The sequence below is a fragment of the Malania oleifera genome, chromosome 5, assembly GCF_029873635.1.
Source record: "Malania oleifera isolate guangnan ecotype guangnan chromosome 5, ASM2987363v1, whole genome shotgun sequence".
Taxonomy (NCBI): domain Eukaryota; kingdom Viridiplantae; phylum Streptophyta; class Magnoliopsida; order Santalales; family Ximeniaceae; genus Malania; species Malania oleifera.
Window position 1 is genome coordinate 97,214,046 of NC_080421.1, and position 22,522 is coordinate 97,236,567.

The 22,522-nt window shown below is 38.5% G+C and overlaps 1 protein-coding gene across 1 annotated transcript in view; it reads right to left on the reverse strand.

Annotated features, from left to right (window-relative positions):
- Positions 1–19,027, reverse strand: part of LOC131156268 (zinc finger CCCH domain-containing protein 32) — a 28,485-nt gene extending 9,458 nt beyond the window's left edge. Inside the window, exons 1-6 of the mRNA XM_058109810.1 lie at positions 18,533–19,027; positions 18,229–18,371; positions 17,832–17,894; positions 17,592–17,711; positions 17,193–17,486; positions 16,794–17,111 (exon numbers count right to left, since the gene is read on the reverse strand). Coding sequence (XP_057965793.1) covers positions 16,794–17,111; positions 17,193–17,486; positions 17,592–17,711; positions 17,832–17,894; positions 18,229–18,371; positions 18,533–18,626 — 1,032 coding nt within the window. The 5' untranslated portion in view covers positions 18,627–19,027. The remainder of the gene's footprint in view (positions 1–16,793; positions 17,112–17,192; positions 17,487–17,591; positions 17,712–17,831; positions 17,895–18,228; positions 18,372–18,532) is intronic.
- Positions 19,028–22,522: the final 3,495 nt, after the last annotated feature.

The window sequence follows — 22,522 nt, forward strand, 5'->3', positions numbered from 1 at the left end:
CTTCTGCTTGGATCGTCTGTATCGGCGTTGAACGGCTTGAGGCAACTAACGTGAAACACGGGATGCACTTTCATCCAAGTCGGAGGGTGAATTCTGTAAGAGGCCTTATGACTTTGGCCAAGATAGGGACTAGTCCTTCATACTTACGAAGTAATCCCCTATCTCGTCCCCATACTGACCTAATCTATTCAGGATTGAGCTTAACAAGCAACAGGTCACCTATGTTGAAGTGCTGCAGTCTTCTCCCCTGATCTGCCTACTTCTTCATCTACTTAGAAGCTTTCTCTAGGTAGGCTCGGGCAATATTTGCATTCTGTCTGCTGAAGATGTACGCCCTGGGACTCTTTCCTCTGTATGACTTGTCCACTCTGTGAGGTAACAGCAACTACTAGCCTATAACAAGCTCAAAAGGACTCTTGTTAGTTGTTGAGCTCCTTTGGGCATTGAAACAAGAACTGAGCCACATCAAGTAGCACGCAATTCTTCTGGTTGGTGTTGATGAAATGACGCAAGTACTCTTCAAGTAGCCCATTGAATCTCTTCACCTGTCCGTCTATCTGTGGATGGTAACTCGAAAAGATTTCAAGCTATGAACCGAGGATTCTGAAAAGTTCTGTTCAAAAGTTGTCAATGAATCTGAGTCTCAATCACTAACAATTTCTTGGGTAACACCCCAATACTTCTCAATATTCGTGAAGACCAATTGTGTCGTCTCCTCAATCGAACAATACTTTGGTGCAGACATAAACGTAGAAAACTTCAAAAACTTGTCTATAACCACAAGTATAGTCCCTGCATCTCCCACTCTGGGCAGGTTGGTGATAAAGTCCACTAAGACACTTTCCCACAGTTTGGATGGTACTAGTAGGGGCTTCAGCAGCCCGGCAATCTTCCTCTGCTCCACTTTGTCTTGTTGGCGAGTGAGACACGTTTGGGTATAATCAACCACATCATCACGCATGTGCAGCCAATAATGCCTCTACTTCAATAAAGCCAAAGTGTGCTATCATCCTGGATGTCCAGCCCACATGGTATCATAACACTCTCTCAATAGTGTCTTCCTCAGATCACCAGGGTGTGGCACAAAGAGTCAGCTACCATGGATCATCAGCAATCCGTCTTCCATTCAGAACAAGCGTGATTTCCCCTCTTCAGTTAGCTTCATAAGGTTTTGCACAACTAGATCTTTGGTTAAGTTCTCTTTGATGCCCTCTCGCATCATCGTGGTAAGAGTACTCACAGTCAAGTGTGTTACCATTTGCAAAGCTGCTAGCTCGGCCTTCCTACTCAGTGCATCTAAAACTTGGTCAAACACCCTGACTTGAGCTCAAAAGAGAAATCAAATTCGGCCAAAAAATCCTACCATCGGCCCTGCTTGGGTGTCAACTTCGAAAGTGTGAAGAAGTGGCTAACACCAAAGTTATCTATTTTCACCACAAACCTTGACCCAATTAAGTAATGTCGCCACACACAGAGACAATGTATCACCGCTAGCATCTCCCTCTCCTAAGTTGTGTACATCCATTCCATTTCACTAAGCTAACGGCTCTTGTACGCAATAGGATGTCCCTCCTTTAACAAGACTCCTCCAAGGGCATAGTCCTATGCAGCTGTTTGTACCTTGAAGGATTTCATGAAGTCCGGAAGCGCAAGTACCGAATCTCTCATCATGGCATCCTTCAAATCATCAAAGGCTCCCTGGCACTTCTCTGTCCAGTTCCACCCCTAACCTTTCTTCAGTAGTTTGCCATAGGAGCAGTTCTCCGCAAGTACCTCTCTACGAACTTCCTGTAATAGTTAGTAAGGCCAAGAAAGGAGCGCAGCTCCTTCACTGTCGTTGGGATCTTCCATTCTTGAATCGTTCTAACCTTCTCCATATCCATCCTGATATGACCTTGCTTAATCACATGACCAAGGAATTTGATGCTCCACTGAGCGAAAGAGCACTTATCTTTCTTCACATACAAACTATTCCCCTTCAGCCTGTCAAACACCTTCCGTAGATGCTTTTTATGTTCCACCAAAGTGGAACCTACAGACAGCAATATCATCCAGGTACACAGCAACAAACTTATCGAGGTAATCTCGAAATACTTTGTCCATCAAGGTACAGAATGTTGCAGGCGCATTCTTCAACCCAAATGGCATCACCAAGAATTCATATGCCCCATATCGTGTCACATTAAGTTGTATTCAACTCCTTCCCATCAGCAATCCTTACTTGATCGTAGCCTGACTTCAAGTCAAATTTAGTTAAGTACTTGGCATAACTCAGTTGATCCAACAGATCGACAATCAACAAAATAGGACACTTGTTGCACACTATCACCTTGTCGAGCGCACGGTGGTCTACACACAACTGCGTGTTCCCATCATGTTTCCTCTCAAACACCACCGGTGCTCCAAACGTTGCTTTGGAAGGGCAAATATATCTCACTTCCAACAACTCTTCAAGTTGTTCCCTCAACTCTGCTAGCTCTGAAGGCGCCAACCGATATGGCCCCTTAGCAGGTGGTTTCACTCCTGGCAACAACTCGATCTCATGCTGCACAGCCCATCGTGGAGGCAATTTATGAGGCAGTTTATCTAGCATCACCTTCTTGTACTCATCCAACACAGCTTGGAAGGACGTAGGCACCAGCTCTTGGCCTACTTCTTCATCTATCACCACCATGGTATGTCTGCTCACCCTTTCTCAACCCCTTCTTGAGTTGCATGGCTGAAAGGAACTTCTCATCATCTCCTTTCTTTGCAACGGGTTCCACCATGCACAGGTTATCTCCCATCTGACACAGGGAACCAGCAGAAAGCATTAGCACTACCTTTGTCCCCCTTGGATATTCCATTCCCAAAATAACTTGGAAGTCATCCAATAGCACCGCTATGAAATTCGCATAACCTGCCCACTGTCCAAGCTTCACAGTCACTTGCTTGGCTACTTCCAGAGTAGGTTGGGCTACAAAATTCACCGCTTTCATGCGTCCAGTATCCTTCTCCAAGGATAAGTTAAGTCTCTTTGCTTTTTCTTGTGAAACAAAATTATAAGTAGCCCTGGTATCCACCATAGCACAGGTACTCTTTCCATTGATTCTCAAGTCCACAAACATCAGTCCTTTTGCTTGTGTAACTTTCGGTGCTTTCGCCTGCTTTTCCAATGTGTTCACTAGCCGCATTGCACCCATCCTCAAGGTATCCTCCTCTTCCCCATCACTTTCCACTACCTGCTCCGCAGTGGAAGCTTGTAAGGAAAAGTGCTGCTCTGTGAGGGCACTTAACAACTCCGTGAGGACCTCGACACAACTAACGTGAGATTTTACTCTTTCCAGTGGGTGTGTTGAACCCTTGAGATGATAAAACTTCTTTTGAAGTTGATACCTTATAGTCGACTACCCCACTTTTGGGTTTGCCCTTCTTGAAAGACTTTCTATTGTTTCCCCCAATGCCAAACTCTTTGGACGAGGCGGGATTATCACCACCGTAGTCAATCAAGTGTTATGTGGCAGCTTGTGCAGTAGACAAGTCTTGAACTCTCTGCCTATGAAGTTCTGTTCTTGCCCACAATCTCAACCCCTCAAGAAAAGAGAGCAGCTTCTCCTTTCCGATATGTCCTTGAGATCCAGCATCAAAGCAGAAAATTGTTTCACATATTCCCTGATTGACCTAGTATGCTTGAGGTCTCTCAACTTTTTCCTAGCATTGTACTCGAACATTCACAAGAAATAATTAGGCCTTGAGCTCTCTCTTCAAGTCTGCCCAACAATTCTTAACACAGCGTCCATTTTCAATTTCATTGTACTCAGACCGCTACCACAGTTTGGCATCACCAAGCAAGTACATAGTTCAAGTATCCACTTTCACCTGTTCTGAGTTCGTCCTCAAAGCACGAAAAGTACTGCTCCATATCAAACAAGAAGTTACTCCAACTCCAAGGCATCATGGGCTTCCCTATATGTCCTGCGTTCTAGTACCTTGGTCTTGCTAAACCCCGGAGTGTTAAGAGTTTTCCATAGCAAGAACCACCAAATTCACCTTTGCACTCAAATCAGCTATTTGAGCTTGCAAGGTTTCCATAGTATGGTGAAAGTCCTCTAACATTTCACCTATCAAACTTGCTTGATGCTTTTGTGATCCCACCACTTCATTAAGAAGTTCCCTCAATTGGGCCATCTTCGTCGCCACATTGTCGGCTATCGTCTCAGCCTATGCATCTAGCACACTAATTCTCTCAGCATTTGTTGGCACCATGGTCATTTACCAAAGCTTTCCCAATCCCACAACAAAGGAAACAGAATTCACATGGCAACTAACCAAGCTCTGATATCAGGTGTCACAGGCCTAATATTTCACACTTTTGCGAATGGACCGTGCGGCGCTAGCTAAAGCCCTCTTGTTTAACTAGCCAGCCTATCGTTTGCCACAATTCACCCACAAAACACTTTCATTGTCATTCAATCAAACGTAAGTGGAAGCAATAAGCAAGTAATGAAAGCAGTGGCACTTTTAAGCAGTATACATTGAAGCAACGTAATTCATTAACACCTCCGTTAACATTGTTTGTCTTGCGAGGGAGGCAAGTAGGCTAAACACATTAAATAGCTAGTGAGTTTTACAAGTTGATGAACACTCACCCATCCCAAAAGAGCTTTCTATGCTATTCTCACTATGGCACTAGGAAACATCAAAGTGACAAAGGAGTCAAACTACCTTTTTAGCACAGGGAGAAACTACTACTAGAAAATAAACCAACACTAGTAATTACATTGTGGAAACCCATCCCAAACGCACGAGACAAGCAATCATAGGAAAGCATAATGCCTTGAACAAGCTCAGCTCGTGACGGTCATGTGTCGATATCAATTTTACATTACCACTTATCCAAATGCCCTCATTCCTGCAACTCTTTATTTAATGGATATATTTTTAAAAGCAGATATATAGTTGTCCAACAAAGCATATAGAACAGCTATGACAAAAGCAAACCACAAGAGTTTATGCAACCAAATTCTCATAACATATCTGTCAATGGCATTAAAACATGTGACAAGTGGAGCTCAAACTTCCGTAACTAGAACATTTAGCAAGTCATAGAAAGTTGTTGAAGCAAGAAATTTTATAGGGCTTTGACTCTTCTTCATCTATCTCATCTCTCAACAAGGCATCTAACCTTTGCAAAATCAAACACACAATATGTCCCACTTGGCTTATCAACTTCACCAAAATCATCTCAATCTGACCTTTAAAATCGTTTGATTCTAGAAAACTTTCCGTGGCTTTCATTTATCTAAAATCATTTTAAATGGCAAAAAACTTTTATATGCATCCAATGCACATTTATAACTAACCTAATCACAAGCTACCACTTCTCTTATAAATAAAAATTCAAACACAATGTAACTTTATTCATCATATATAGCATATTAGCATGTGTCATTTAATTTTCCCTTGTCATAAATTGCCATGTGTCCTTTTGGTGGGAAAAAGATTTTAAATAAAATGTGCAGGCACACAAAGTGGTAAGAAGAAAAATAAAAAATAAACTAAAGTACCAGCTAGCTGATAATTTACCCAACCCACACACATCCCTAGTTCATATACACATGCATGAACACAAGCAGGCCCCAATTATCCAACAGCATCTGCAAGCATCCTATCTTAAAAGATGAAATCCAAATCCAGATATGTTAATTTTAGGACATGGTGAGCATGAGGAAGATAGTTTGCTTAATTTTTCACAAAACACCACCGTTATTAAACCCAGACAAGCCAGACCTGAAAGAACTACATGAAGAAAATAATGGGAGTGCAGAGAGAGAGTGTGTGAGAAAGGACAGAGATGAGGAAGACTATCCCCAGATACATTTTTTTTTCTACCCTACAAAGAACATCAAGCCACAATCAACCCCCAAATCAACTGCTGTGCACATCAAGTAGCCATAGAGTTTCTTCCGCTCATAAAACTGTTCATTTTTTGTAATGCACCCTCATCGACCTCACGCAAGATGAATCTGGCAGCAAGTGAACTTGGCAACAAAGAAAGAGAAGATCCCCCTTCTCCATGGAGTGAAGGAGAGAGATACAGCCAAGTTGTAGTCAAGCCGATGTTTTTGTCCACATCCCATAGTCCCAAGTGATGGGGTTCAGTTGAAAGAATATAGACTTGAATACATAGTAGTTTCCTTGAAAAAGAAGCATCAGCAATTTTTCTTAAGAAAAAGAATGATAGGGTATCATCAATAGCATCATTGATACTCAAATCACTGGCATGAACAGTTAATACATCTGCCACCTACAGCTATGCTGTAGACTACCTATAGCTGACACGAATTTATATTTGTATATAAGGAACTACAATCGAAATCAGGCCAATCCATACAACTTCCTTCACCATTCAATCCAAGTTCAAAGACACTGCAAAACAGTGAGAGAATCCATATGATGTTGTCCAAAGAAAGAATTTAGGTGGCTACATACAACATATGTTCCCAGACTGCTCTGTAGATGTTATATTCCAAAACCAAATGAAAGAAGAAAATTGGACAAACAATAAAAGAATATCATATGTAACAAACTTTCTTTTTGGATAAAAGAAGAAGATGTATGAAGCTTGAGAAAGAGAAGTTATATCATACGTGAGGACAAGAGTTCTTCAATAAATAAAAATAAACAAAAAATAAAATTAAAAATAAAACTACACAGACATTACCCAAGAAAACCCCTCTTTAAACCCTTCCGTCATAATTTACTAAACACTTCAATTTTGCTAATTCCCTCTGACCCTACTTAACCTTAGATTTTCCAGCATCCATGCAATTTCATTTCCTTTGTAATCTGACATCTGTAGACCCAATTCACCCAAAAAATGCTGAGTTTGAAGAATTTCCTCAAAAACCTCCTCTATAGGTAAGGGCGAAATTCAGATTTTCCAGCATCCATGCGAATTTCATTTCCTTTGTTATCTGACATCTGTAGACCCAATTCATCCAAAAAATGCTGAGTTTGAAGATTTTCCTCCAAAACCTCCTCTATAGGTAAGGGTGAAATTCCATCTTTTCCGATTGCTTTTCTTTTGTACCATCATTTTCAAAAATACTAATTCCCTCCAGTCCTTCCAATGGAGGAGGTAGCACATATGTTAAATCCTTGAGTATATCAGAATGAATCGGATATATAACCATACTGTTCCCAAATTTCATCTAAAAGCAAACCCCTTTCACAATCAAAATCACTGATGTCTGCACTGTCATTGTCTGAAAAATCTCCCCAATTTTTTTTTCCCTTGCAGTCACTCAACCCCTCACTGGTCCCACCCTTCTGGCCAAGTGATTCTTCCATTATGTCAAAATTACCTCTTGCATCTCTTCTCATCACTTTTCCTGTTATCTCAGCAGAAGTAGCTCACTTTTCTTCAAACTTTTTCCTCATTTCAGTACCCATTAGTTCTGCTTCCCGACGAGTGTAAACCCTGAACATAACCAAATTTTCTTTCTTATATTTGATACCCCCCCCCCCCCAAAAAAAAAAAAAAAACCCAACATTGTTCCCCTCACTGTCGACCTCACAAGAATCATGATTTTTAATGAAACCCCTTCCTTTGTTAACCGCACTAGAAGACCCACTGGAGGTCTTTTCTATTACTGGAACTCGTGTGCCACTAATAGAATAGAATCATCAACAAAAATTCCAGAATTGCTTGGGACAAGACTTTTCTTTACTGCCACTTCCCATATAATCCTTTCGGTACTCTTGCTTCTTTCTAATCAAGATTGAGAACCATCTTGATCATCATGATTCTGCTTAGGAAATGAGCATTGCAAGATAGGGTTAGTACCTGGATTCTGCTGAAGTCCCTTGGCTGTCTACAACCGTTAACAAGAGAAAACTGAGTGCCCACACCATTCACATTTCGTCAACAGTTTTCAGAAGCAAAGCAACTTCATTGCATGGTTCAAGTTCAAAGTAACTCCCCCCCTCCCCCTTTTAATTAAGCTAATCATCCCAACCCAACTACTCAAGGTCGATAGAATAACCGAACTATCCAATCCATGTCTCCACCTTTTAAAAGTTTCTTGTTGAGAGGAAACTCGTAAGTAATTAGGTTGTGTCACTGGGGTTATTTTTGTCCTTAAGGCTTTATTATTACTAACAATATATAAGACAGCAGACCTGGAGCTGTATGTAGACTCCCCAGTTTTTTCTCTTCTCCTCCTCCTTTTCTCTTCTTTTCTTCTTGTCTCCGTCATCTCTAACTTTACAACAAGGTATCAAAGCATTGCTCTCCTTCAAATCTGATTTATATGAATTGAATTTCATACCCTATTATTCGTTTTTTTTTTTTTTCCTTATCCTACCCTAATCACTCCTGAAAACTGGTTTTCTGGTTGGTTTGGAAGTCGTTTAAGTACAACCTCCTCTTGGTTAGGTTGTGCAGCATTCTTGGTAGGAAGCTGTGTGTTTTCATGGTGATTTGCTGATGTGAAGTCAGTTATAGTGCTGTTGCTGTTCCTCTGTTCCACAGGCTGCTACTAGTTGCACTCTGGTTGTGGTTTGCTGATGCCACTGTTTTTATTCCATGTGCTTGTGATTGATTGCTTGAAATCTTGTATCAAATTCTCGTTGGTTTCAATAGTTGTTCAAATACTTACATTCTGTTCTTCCCTGCAATTGTTTCCAGTTGCTACCAGCCATAATGCCTGTAGCTGCTACCAGGTTGTTAATGCCCACAGTACTTAGCTGGGATCTTCCCTGTATTTGTGGTTAAAGTAATTTCTACTAGGGTATTGGAAGCTCAGTTCTATAGTCATAGCTGCCTCTTGAAGTTCTGGATTTTGGAAGGTCTGAAGAGCTGTAAGTTCTGTTTTTTTCTTTTTTTCTCTTTTTCCGAGATCCTGAAAGTGCTGGTGTGTGCTGCCTGCCTTATTTCTTCTCAAGATCTTTCACATGATAATTCAGCCATGGAATTGCCTCTAACTGTAGTAGGGGAAATTTTGGAGGACAAGAGCGAGGTTTGGATTGTGATCATGGCAGTGATTGTGTGTTAGGACAAGGAACTAATCATGGCAATTCATGCATTTGCACACATTGTGGCAAGGAAAATCATACTATAGATCGCTGTTGGAATCTCCTTGGGAAACCAACTTGGGTAAATAAGTCTCTTGCAAAGGAAAATCTACTATTGACACTTCAAATACACCTAGCCACTCCACTAGGGAGTTGAATACATAATCTCCCGTGTCCATGAGGAGTTTAACAATCTTTTCGCATGGTTCAAAAACTCCAAAATCGGTCTTTTACATCAAGTGCTACTATAGCTCATTCAGGTACAATTGGACTTCCAGCCTCTTCATCCTCCTCACCTTAGGTTATAGAGTCTAGCACCTCCTCCCTATAACAAGTAATCCTAATTTGTTTTGAGTCCTTTAACCCTACTATTTTACACTTTTAAGTTTATTCTTGTTGATGGTTCGGTTACACTGGCTTCTGATTCAAACAATAATTTTTCAATTCCTTATACTCCTCTTCCTCTTCCATCATATGTGCCTGCATTCCCTTGAACCTAATGTCAATCTGTCAATTAACTAAGACTCGTGGTTGTTCTATGACCTCCTTTCCTTCTCATTTTGTTATTCAAGATTTCCAAACAAAGAAGAGGATTCGTGAGGACTTGAGAAGGATGGCTTGTACTATATTGATGATGGTCAGGGTGGATCCATTCCTTGTCATACGACCTCCTCAATTTCTCATGGTGTTTTTCCCATGTTCAAGTATGTTTCTCATTTTGAGTCTTCCGCACATTAGTTAGGAAAGGAAATTAAGACATTTTTTTTGTATAGAGTTGAACTTCGTACTAAATCATTGTTTTCTCTCATTCATTTAGATATTTGGGATCCATGTAGAGTCAAGAATTTGATTAGTCAGCAATATTTTGTGTCCTTTGTAGATGATTTTTCTCACATGACCTGGATCTATTTGTTAAAATATAGATTTGAATTTTTGAATGTATTTACTTAATTCTACCAGAAAATAAAAACTTAGTTTGGCATTGATATTCAAACTTTCCAATATAATAACAAACTTGAACTTGTTCGAAAGGAGCTTTAGTCATTTGCATGGCCTAAGGGATTATTCATCAAAAATCTTGTATACATACCCCTCAACAAAATGGAGTAGCTGAACAAAAAAATTTGACATCTACTTGACATAGCACGGTTCTACTCCTTCAAATGCATGTTCCAAAAGCCTTTTGGACTAATGCTCTTTTTATGACTTTTGTTTCTTCTCAAAAGGATGCCCTCAAGTGTTCTAGGATTACAAATTCCTTTCTACATTGTGTACTCGAAAACATCTATATTCTCTATTATGCCTTGTGTTTTTAAGTGATCATGTTTTGTTCATGTTTCACATACTGGTCAAGACAAGTTCTCATGTTGTTAAATGTGCCTTTGTTTGGTACTCGAGAACTGATGAAGGTTATAAGATGTTATGATTCCCGCCATAGGAAATATGTTAGTGTCAGTGTCACCTTTTTTAGGGGACACCTTATTTCTCTAGTGTTGGGTCCTCTTGAATGAATCTATTTTGATTCCATCATCACTTTATGGTCCCCCCTCCCTCCTCTTGTGCTGATCCTCATATTCCCACTCTTATCTCTCTCAAGAAACCATATGCTCCTCTTTCAAATTAATCAATTACTAATCCAAAGAAATAATTGAGGTTTATTAATGACAAAAAGCAAGAACAAACATCATTACCATCATGTAGGCACCTCCTCTGCCTATCACTAGTTCGACTTTTGGTTCTAGAGATCCATCCTAGTGTGACTTGGATTTGCCAATTGCTCATCAAAAAGGGGTACTCGAACATATGCTAAGCAATCCTTAGTTGATTATCCTATAGCTCATTATGTTCTAGTTCTTCACCTTCCTAGTCCTATGTGCTCTTTTGCCATATCTATTTCCTCAATTTTTCTATCCCTTCCTCACATGTTGAACACTGGTAAGCAGTTGGTTAGGTGTCGTCGGGTCCACACCATGGTTTTAAATCATGGTAGTGGATAGCGTAACGTAACAGCAACAGGTGTAACAAAAAGCGGGAGTAGTGGATGTTACATGACAGGAAGCGGGTGTAATAGCTGTGAATTTTTTTCAAGCGTGCACAACCTTGTGCATATTAGCGTACTTGAATGTCTTAATCTTTTAACCCTTCTATTCTTAGAAAGAGTATGTATTTTGGATCCTTTAGTTTGACTAGTTATTTGGTAAGGGTACAAACGTTATGGCCGCTACAGACGTGATTTTTCCTCCCACCAATTTCACGGCGTGTAACGGTGTCCATAACCCAAAAAACCATTACGTAACAGGCTAACAGCATTCCATAATGGTCGAGCTGTTATTTAAAACCATCAAATATCTTCCTGACAACTCTATTGAACAGCTTAAGGCTCGGGTTGACTGCCAAGGGATACACCCAAACATATGGTATTTATTATTTTAAGACATTCTCTCTTATGGCTCGACTAAATTCTATTCATTTATTGATCTCATTGGCATTCAATTTTGTATTGGCCCTTGTCCCAGTTGGATCTAAAGAATGCCTTTTGTACAGGCATTTGCAAGAAGAGGTAAACATGGATCCACCTCTTCGGTATGTTGCTTAAGGGGAAGATGGTAAAGTATGTAGGTTGCATAAGGCCATTTATGGTCTTAAGCAATCCCCTCGAGCCTAGTTTGACAAATCTAGTGTTTTCTAGTCTCAGTATTTGGCTTTATACGATGCTACTTTGATCATTCGGTTTATGTTGATGATATCATCATCAATAGCAATGAGTCAGTGATTAGAGTGGGATTGCAGATGTTAAGCAGTGGCTTTGAGCAAAATTTCAAATCAAGGACTTCGGTATGTTGCATTACTTTCTTGGTGTTGAGATTGTGCAATGTAGGAAAGGTTAAATGTTTCTCAGCAAAAATATACGTAGGACTTGCTAAATGACACTTGTTTGTTGGGAGCTAAACTAGTTGATATTTCAATGGATCCCAATGTGAAGTTGTCCAAGTACATTGGACCGGACCTTGAAGACAAATGTCAATTTAGGCGATTCATTGGCAAGTTGATCTACTTAACTGTCACTAGGCCTAACATATCTTTTGCAATGGGGTGATGCTTCTGTCTATGGAAAATCCTAAACAATCACATAGGGATGTTGTTTGTAGGATTTTGAGCTATCTCAAAGGCTCTCCTAGCAATATAAATGTAATAGAAACTATTAGTATGAGATCATGGGATATTCTAATGCAAATTAGGCTGGCTTTGTTGATGATTGAAGCTCTACTATTGGATACTATACATTTGTGGCAAGTAACCTTATTACTTGGCTTAGCAAGAAACAATTTACTGTAGCAAGATCTACTGTTAAAACAGAATACCAAGCTATAGCTTATACTATGGGTGAGCTTATATGGTTGAAGTCTATTAACACCAATGATGGGATTCTTAATAAAGTAGCCAACAAATAGGTTCGTGGCGACGTGGCCTAGAGCTAATTAAGCTGCATTTTATATTGCTAGCAATCCAATGTTCCAAAAGAGGACAAAGCACACAAAAGTTGACTGTCATTTTACAAGGGATGCTGTGTTGAAGAAGATCGTGACTTCCTTTGTGAAATCTATGGATTAGTTAAGCGATGTTTCTACGACGCCTCTGTTTAAGCCCACCTTCTCTAATGGCTGTTACAAGCTGGGAGTAGGTGACATTTATACACCTCCAGCTTAAGGGGGAGTGTTAAAAGAGAATATATGTTATTTTAGTAAAATTAGGCTGTGTTAATGGGGGTATTTTTGTCCTAAAGACTATTATTATTAATAATATATGAGGGAAGACCTGGAGATGTACTTAGACTCCAGGAAACTGCAACCTATTTTTCCTCTTCTTTCTCTTCTTCTCTTCTTCTCTTCTCTTCTTGGCTCCTCCATCTCTAACTTCACAACATTTCCATGTAGATTATTCCACTCCTTCAAAGGCCCACCCAATCCTTTTCCCTCAAATGCAGCACATAATGAATTGTAATCATCCACTCCTTCTGTTTTCCTGGAACCCTCTCTTCTTCTAACTAAAACAAAATTGTAATATAGCGTATAATGTCATTTTTTTCCTATTATTTGTCAGGATGACACACAAGCGCTTGCCCGACCTATTTCTTTATCTCTGCATGAATCGTATGTTTGAAATAATAACCTTATGTTTGGAGAGGTTTTGGACTTGGAATCGTATCGGATTGGGATAAAATGTAATACAAAACTACATTGAAATTTGTTCAAATCCATCTAAATCCAAATCCAAAGTCCAAAACCCATGCTCCCAAATGCAGCATAAGGACAGAATTTTCTCAATTTCAATCGACTAGGTGTATTGTGTTGATTCTTTTGAGTAATATATCTGGAAATGCCCGTCAATCTAGCACCCATGCAATAGTGCACCACTGCCAAAATGAGGCTCTTCTCTAGCGATGGGCAGTGAAGCAAAGAATGATTTAAGCACTCTCTCATCTCCTTACACATATAGCACAAGTAAACTAAAGCAGCACCTCTCTTCCTAAGGTTATCCCCTATTAGTGTAGACGTAGCCAACCAATTTCCCTCCACTGCAAACAAGCGAACTTTTTAGGAACCTCACTTCTCCATGCACAGCCTTCTGAGGAAAGCAGATAGTTCTTGACCTAGTTATGAATAACAGTAATAGTCCACATAACGGTAAGAGTCAGGGTGCAATGATTGCGCCCAACAGTTGCAGTGTTACATAACAGGTAAAAAATGCACACTACGTACCAAGGAAAATAAACCAAAAAATATTTTTTTATCAAAAAATTACTAACTAAAATAAATCAACTAAAAATTGAGTTTCTAAGCTCCAATAGAGGGAAAAGAGGGGCAAAATGCAACCAAAATAAAGGGGCTCATAAACCTATCTTAGTCATTCACAGCCAGTCTATGAATGTAACAGCCCATAACAGTTAGTAACGACTGTTACAGTACCATAACGAACCATAACGATTATTATGGTCATGAATCGGAGGACCGCCAAGATATCACCCTGTAACAATGCTGGAACCCACAATTATCATTACGTAAAAATGGCCGTAACAGCCACTACATACCAATTGTTAAAACTATGGTTCTCGTCCACTGATACGGTTAAGCAAAAAATTGAACAGAAAAGGCAGTGTTTTTGCCATCTGACCATCTAACAGTATCCCCCAAGCTTGGAGTGATATATGCCCTGTAAAAAGATTTCCCATCAAAGCTTCAACATCTTCCAATAAGTTCAAATTCCAATCCACTACACTCCCTCCAAAATAGAGAATATGGCTACCATCTCATCCTTATTCCTGGCCAAGTCATTCAGTGTTGGGGAAGTGTCCTACAAAGCTGTGTACCCACACCAAATATTCACCCAAATTACGATTCTATTTCCATTCCCCACTGTGAAATCAAGGAATCTGTAAAAATATCGTCTTCCGCATATGTTGTTTTTCCACAAACCAAAGCCATGAGGAATCTTAACCTTATTAATAACCCAGCCCCCAATTACTGCCACAGCAACCTCGCTGCTCATCCAACAACTGACTTCAAAAAGCTACTCTTCTGCAGCAAACCTCCACCATGAATTGCCCAACAAGGTATGATTAAGATGCCTTCCAGATGTGAAAGTGGAGCCAGGAGCAAACAAGCTACATCTAACCAGATAGAATTTCCTCTACCCATTTGATCTTAAAGCACAATATCCGATGCACAAAGCTTTCAGCCTCTTGTGCCACATCTGAGGATTGGGGAGGATATGATATATGCAGTCATACCTCCAGAATTGGAGGAGGGGGCTGTTTCCATGACATGAACCAGTGACCTGGTTTGAGTGTAACACCCTATCATTGGGCCAGGTTCTCCACATTAGAGCTGCCCCAAAAGAAAGTCTGGAAATTTTACTCCAGCTCTGTGTCTGGATTAAGATTTAGTCTTTAATTATTTGTTGTCTGCTTTTCTTGTTGGGCTGGAACCCCCCTTGTCTTTCTAATACATTCTCTCTCACTTATCCAAAAGAAGAAAGTGTCTCCACTTGTATAAGTTTTGGATCTTCCAGTGCAATTCCAACCACATTTTCTTTTTTTCTTTTTTTTCACTTCCCCTAAATACAGCATTTACATGCAAGATCTATTCTCTAGTCATGCAATATGTTGTCTTTCAACCTCTTTGGGACAGCAACAGAGTATTGGTAATTCAGGATATTGGATGAATCACACAAATGAAAACAGCAACTCCCAACACTGTCTTGTACATACTGTAGTCATACATAGTCTGCATCTACCAATGCCCGTTATGTAGGCCTGTCATCATGATTGTCACATACTAAATTTACTAAACTAAGTCATTATTTCTGAAGCAAACCACAAAGTCACATTTGGGCCATACAAAACAGAATTGATGACATATCTTAGCAAAGGCAATAAACCTCGTATACATCTAGGCATCAGCTAGTTTTACTTCGTTACAGGGTAGTGCAAAACCCTAGAGATGGGATAAGTGAAACCCAAGAACTTCAGTGAGCACCTAAATTTAGCTGAGAATAATTACCAACTAAATCACTATTCAACATCAGCTCACACTATGGAACAATGAAATATAGTGCATGATTACCAACTATTGTTGCTTACAAAATTGCATTTAAGTGAAAATTAACTACATATCTGGACCATCTGTTCAAGTTCTCAACTGCCATATCCATTTTCCCCAGAAACTGCCCCTCAAATTGACCATTCTTCAACTATTCATCAACTTTCAGAAATAAAAAATTGTCAAGAGAAAACATACTACGATGTCACCAAACTAACTATTTTTTGATTGCCAATATGATCCTAGAAATTACTATAGCAAATATTAACCAATATGATCATACATTCATAATGATGACAATAGCATTTGCTCAAGCATGGCTACGTGAAGATTTCTTTCTTTTTTCTATTTTATAAAATAAAATAAAATAATAGCACAGCTATTTAATTTTTTTTTTTTTTCATTCACTGGTTTAATTTAAGTCTTCTAGATTCAATTCTGTAAATTTCAAGCACAATTTACTGCACAGAAACTATGGTTACCCAGATGCAAATAAAATTGTCATGGTCATCAAACTAACTAAGCATTGAACATTTATGGTATACCTTCAACATAAGTTGCCAATGAACCCTCATGGGCTTGATCAGAAAGCCATGTTACACTAAAATTTGATCCATTTCTCATATAGACATTTAATAAAGCATATGATAGACATAGAACCCCATAGTAAAACAGGGGATGGATTTCCTTCACCAAATGCAATAGAATCAAACTTCGCAACTAGAAAAAAGTGGGAAAAAAATTAAAATATATTTGCCTTTAAAAATATAGAGTAGCTAAATGCACAGAGAAATAAAATGTTCTATCAAGTTCCTGTTAAACTGCTTCTGTACTGTGTTGATGCAGTTGGAAAATAAGATCTGAATGAAAAGCATAATAGCCAAATCTCTACACTGGGCCAAAACGCTTAATGCTATACAATCAGTTTAATGAAATCCTCTCTTAATATGGAAAAGCATTTAATAAAGGCAAGCATGCAGTGTTAATTAGAGTAAAGACACATGAGCAAGTAACCTTGACAAATTATGACCAATGCCACAAGCTTAAGCATGGGAGCATAGACATATTTTATTCATTTAATCGACTTTCTGATAAATATATAAGAGAGGGGAATCTTAAAACAGAAAACATGCATACCGGACGAAGAGGGAGACCCATGGGACTGAAGGCACAATCTGTCTTTGGCACAACATATTCAAGTGGATGATGAAACCGACAAGAAGATCCAAATTTACAATCCCCAGTTTTCAGGTAGTACTGGCAATTAGGTTGGCCAGGTCTTTGTGGAAACATTTGCTCTCTCTGACTACTGCTTGAAGGGCCAGCAGAAGAGGACAAGGGGGAATACGGCCCAGTAAGTGCAGGTGTTGAAGAAGATAGCTGCGTTACTCCATACAGAGTAGCTGTACCAACTGTAGGTTGAGCCCCAGGAGATAATACAGGGCTCACAGGTGCCTACATCAAGTGACCTAACAACAGATTAAAAGGGAACCTATACTTTCAATAATATGTTAATTAAATAAGATTTCAACATACCGAGTACGGAGGACCATAACTTGGGATTGGAACCACTCCTGGTGGAAGCAGCAGAGGACCATAAGCCCCGTGAACATATGTACCAGGCAACAGTGGAGGCCTCGCAACCCTCCAGCTGGTGGAAACACCCCCATACTGTTCAGCTGAAGGAGCCGGAGGAGACTGCACCGTCGGATAAAAACTAGGTGCAGATGCTGGCATTGATATGCCAGCTGGCTGAGGATGATGGAATTTACAAGTTTTACCAAATTTGCACTGCCCCGTTTTCAAATAGTAGGAGCATTCTTTCTCACCCTGTTGAGATGATTACATGTGACTCAAGTCAATTTCCACTTCTCAAAATTCATTTATGTGAATGTATGGAACAGGTGGAGGAAAGAGAAGAGAGGGAATTCAAACCGGTCGTATTGGGTATCCAAAATAATTTAATGGCACGTTGCTTATGGATCCACCTCCATGTTTTGGGTGGTCAAATTTGCAAGACACACCAAATTTACAGGTCCCCGTTTTTAAATAAAACTGCATATTAAGCAACAACACAATATAAACAGTCACCAGAAATCTAAAATAGTCGAGTAAAAGCAACTAATCTCCATAGTTTATTGTACAAACAATCAGCAATATTAGACAAAAATATACCTGGCATGCAAGCTCGCCTGGCCGCTCTGGGTACTCCCCACCAGACCTTACGGCTGCCACAACCTAAGGAGTATCATATCATAGATAATAAAAAATTAAAAGAACCCAATTTCCACATATATCAGTACAAATATCCTGTTTCAGGAAAAGAAGCATAAAAATTAACGCTTCCCACGACTTCATCAAGCACTTAACCGTACGAAAAGAACCCAAATTGTGCATAATCTACACAAATCCACTGTCCCCAGTACAGTAACATCCTACCATTGATTAATTAAGCAGCAATATGGACATGAAACTAAATAGCCCACAAAAAAAACATCAAAACCCGTGAGTTGATTCTGATGCAAATGGTTTGAACTTGGACGAGAAAAGGTAATGATCAAGAGGAGGTTACCGCAGTGCGATCACGAGGGTGATTATATCGACACCTGCTACCAAAGCCACAGAACCCAGTCCGCATGTAGTAGCTGCAATCGGACACGCCGGGACGCTCCGGGTACGATTCGCTGCTCCGCAGCCCAAACCGCCACATGGACTCTGCATTCCCCAGAAAAACCACAACCAAAAACTTAAAGAAAACCCAAATCAGAACCCTGCGGCATTACAGAAACCCTAGAAATTCACATTGCGCAACACACGCAGAAAGGGCAAATCGAACTAAATTGGGCGAAATTCAAATGCCAACCAAAAGAACCCACCTTCGAGACCCGTGTCGGCACCCACCGGACTCCATTCCGCCGGCTGACCGGATCCGGCCCCCTCCCTCCCCGGATTGCGTCCGTACATCTCCATGTACACTGTTCTGGTCCTGTGCCTACTGACCCTCTTCAAACAAAGCAATGAACACGATCCAGACGACGCTCTGCACACCTCTAGACTTCTATCGGACGATCAGCGAGCTCGATCGAATGACTTACGCGTAAAAAACAGTGACGGCTTCAGTGCAATGAAGCAAAAAACACTTCTACTCTCTCTCTCTCTCTCTCTCTCTCTCTAAACTCTCTCTCCCTCCCACTGTCCGTACGGTCTGTGCTAACTTTGTTCCCGTGTGGTTTTTCAAAGCGGGTGTTCACTCTCCCTCTCTCTCTCCCCCCCCGCCCCCCCAATTCCTACTCTTTCTCTCTCCTCCTTTTTCTCCCTCTCTCTGTCTCGAGCTCTTTTCGTCTGCTTGTTTCCATACCCGCCAAACCGTGGAAAAGAGTTCCAATAAATAAAAGCGCAGAAACTCACAGTGGAGCGGAAATGCAAAGGAAGGTAATTTTTCGCGGAATAACTTTTTAAAATAAATAAATAAATAACGGGTTTTTAGGGTAAAATGGGTAACCCAACCGACACTGGGCCAGTGTGGAATCACCAAAATGCCCTTCTTACCTTGCCCTCGCTGCTAGGAGACTTTTGGACAAAGTGGTCATCTGAATGCACAATTGTTTTTCTTCCGGTTGGTTAGGGTATGGGGTTGCCTCTTCTAATTGTTGCTGTCCTTTTATGTAGTTGGGCCTTGAAGGTGTAGGGCATGCAATGGGGTCTTTAAGTCTTTGTTTGGACTTCGGAGGGGTCTTAGGCTTTTGGACTTCTATTTTACTTTGTGTGAGAAGAAACAAAACGCGACGGCAGACAAGACAGATTTACAGCAACCCTAAAAAAATAAACACAACAAATCCCAGAAGAATGGCATGATCCCACAACTTGTAATATTCAAACCATAACAATGTCCTTTCAGAGAGGAGAAAAAGAGCATAATGTGCCCAAAACCCTCATGCATTTTGATCTAAATTTAGAGTATCCCCAACTTCTATAGCCCTCTTCTTAAAAAGGGTCTTTATATATATATATATGGTAGGTTTTGGAAAGTCCTACTAGCCAACTACCTTGGAGAGGCTATATAATATTGCCCATCATACTTGTTGTTACGAAAATGTCGCCTGCTTTTTTTATTATTTCTTGATAATGCAAAGTGGCTTGGTCCAAGTTTGATAGCTTGGACATCACTTTTGATTTATGATGAGACTACATGGATCCATATAAGTCCAGTAGTTGCTTCATTCGGCTCACACTCTAATTCGAATATATTTAACTTTACTTGCATTTGAATTGTTCGATTAGCTTGACAATCGAGTTTGTGTTTCACAACGCTACAGATAGGTTTCATCAAATTTTGTTATCTAAGCATTCTATATATGGTATAAGTGATGTATTATAATTTTACACACATCCTATAGTATATGGGTGAGCATTTCATCGGTTCGGTTAATCAACTTAATTAATCGAAAATTTTCGGTTTAAAAAACTCATTGATCGAATCGGCTGAAATTTCATATTTAACCGAACTCAAAACCGTCCGAACCGACTTTCAGTTAAATTGGTTAACCGATTTTAACCGATTTAATATTTTAGTATATATATATATATAATTTTAGTATCTATATAATATATAAAATATTTTAATTATAATATATATAATTATTTATTATTAATTTATACTATTCGGCTAACCGAATTAACTGAACCCAAAAACCGAACATAAAACCAAAAATTAAAATTTTACAAAAATGAAAACCAAACCGAACAGGCCAAATTTACTCGATTAATTTGGTTTTAATCGAATTATGCTCACGCCTACTATAATATATTTATTTTACATTCTATGCAAGTATTAAATATTATTTTATAAGCAAACAAACTCAATCAAGTCAAAATCAAGTTTTAAGAACTTGTAACTGAGTGAAGTTTGAGTTAAGTCATTTTATGATCAACTAATTTTGCATCAAATTTCAAGTTTATAATTTTAAGTTAAGTCAAATTTAAAATTTTCAAATCAAGTCGAGTTTAAGCATCCCACTGCATTCACTTAAACCGACTCCAACACAACCTAAATGAAATATATAATCCCTCTAAATTTTATGATATTTCATTATCAATGAAATATAAGACATCAAATTGACCAACTATTTTATAAGACAGATAAAATTGTTTCTCTCTTTTCTTATCTTTCTGTCTCAATTTTTTTGAAAGAAGAGAAGTATTAAAATTAAACAATCAGTACTATCTACTAAACCATATTTCAATTAATATATTTTGAATTCTACAAGTAAAGAAAAATAATATAAAATAATAAATTTGAGTATCGAATCAATTATAATAATAATAATAATAATGAACACAACATTGGCCATGAGTGCAGGGAAACAAAAGTTAAATAGAGTTTGTGCCAATACATTTCTCACAAAGGACAGACCCATGTGCCATATGCTTAATTAGCCACCAATCATTATAAGAATAAAAGAATCCTAACATCATTCACGACTCATTTGTAGCAGCCTTTTTATGTTGACTAATGACTACTACAACCAATGGGATGAGAGTAAGATGCATTTCCAAGGCTAACATTTTTACTCCTCCTTTTCCATACCTTTACTCATGTTTGACATCTATAGTGATGCTTTTTTAATAATAAAAAATATAATCATTTATATTTGTTTTGAAATTACAATCTTACCCTAATTTTTTTTTTTTTTTTTTAATGACGTGAAAAATTCAACCACCAACAAGTCATTTGAACTCAAGTACGGCACCAAATCCGTAAGGGTGAAATGATGCCGCCCGCCCATTGGACCCCCCTGACATAGCAACAAACCTATTAGAAGATAATTGGACGATATCCCTTCTTACATTATAAGGACGTTATTAACTCTTTGGTAGATAAATAATTATAAAAAGTTTATACGCTTATAATGTTGGTTAATTATAATTTTTTAAAATGCACAAGAAGATAAAAAAAAATTGAATAATTTAAGAATTTCAATTTTTAACATATACCAGATCATTCTTATTTTTTTAAAAAATAAAAATAGAATAAAAGGCATTAACTTCTTATGAGATTTGACCCAAAAAAATAATAATAATAATAATAACCTCTCATAAGGTTCAAAAATATCAAAAATTTCTCATTAGGCTTTAAAAATCACACATATTTCCCCTAATATTTGATTTGATTTATAGGACACTAATATTCTTAAAAAATATTTTTTTTTTCAAATATTAGGGATGATCTTTTTTTTTTTTTTTTTTTTTTTTTGCAAACGTTAAGAACGATTGTGAATATTTAAAATCTCAAGTAAAGTTCGTGTTTTTTGTATCAAACTTACAGAAAAGTGTATGTTTTGTATTAACAAACGAAGACAAGCAATTTATTTATTTATTTTTGGAGAGACAAGAAAAAAGGACATTTAGTTTCATGAAAGAAAAAAAAATCACTATTGACACTCAAAAGTATATCACCAATATTGTATTAAAAAAATCACTATTGACACTCAAAAGTATATCACCAATATTGTATTTTTATTTTATCATGTCTTAAAAAATAGCGTTATCTTTGATGTTTGTTTTTGTAAGCGAAAAGGTGAAAATAAAGAGGATAGGTTCAGCATTCCAGAGGAAAAGTTAAAAATATCTGAAGCATCAATAATATTTTTAAAATATTACAGATACTATTTAATATTGAATAATATCATTTAGGGGATAAAATCGTAAGATAAAGTAGACAATATCTCATTAATCTCGAATTTGAGACCGTCATATGCCTTCTTTTCTATAAAGACCTCACCACTGAATGATGAACTTTATTAGTCTTCGCCTCCAGGAAGAAAGATTGGGATAAAACCTTATTTGCCTAAATTGAATTCATATCT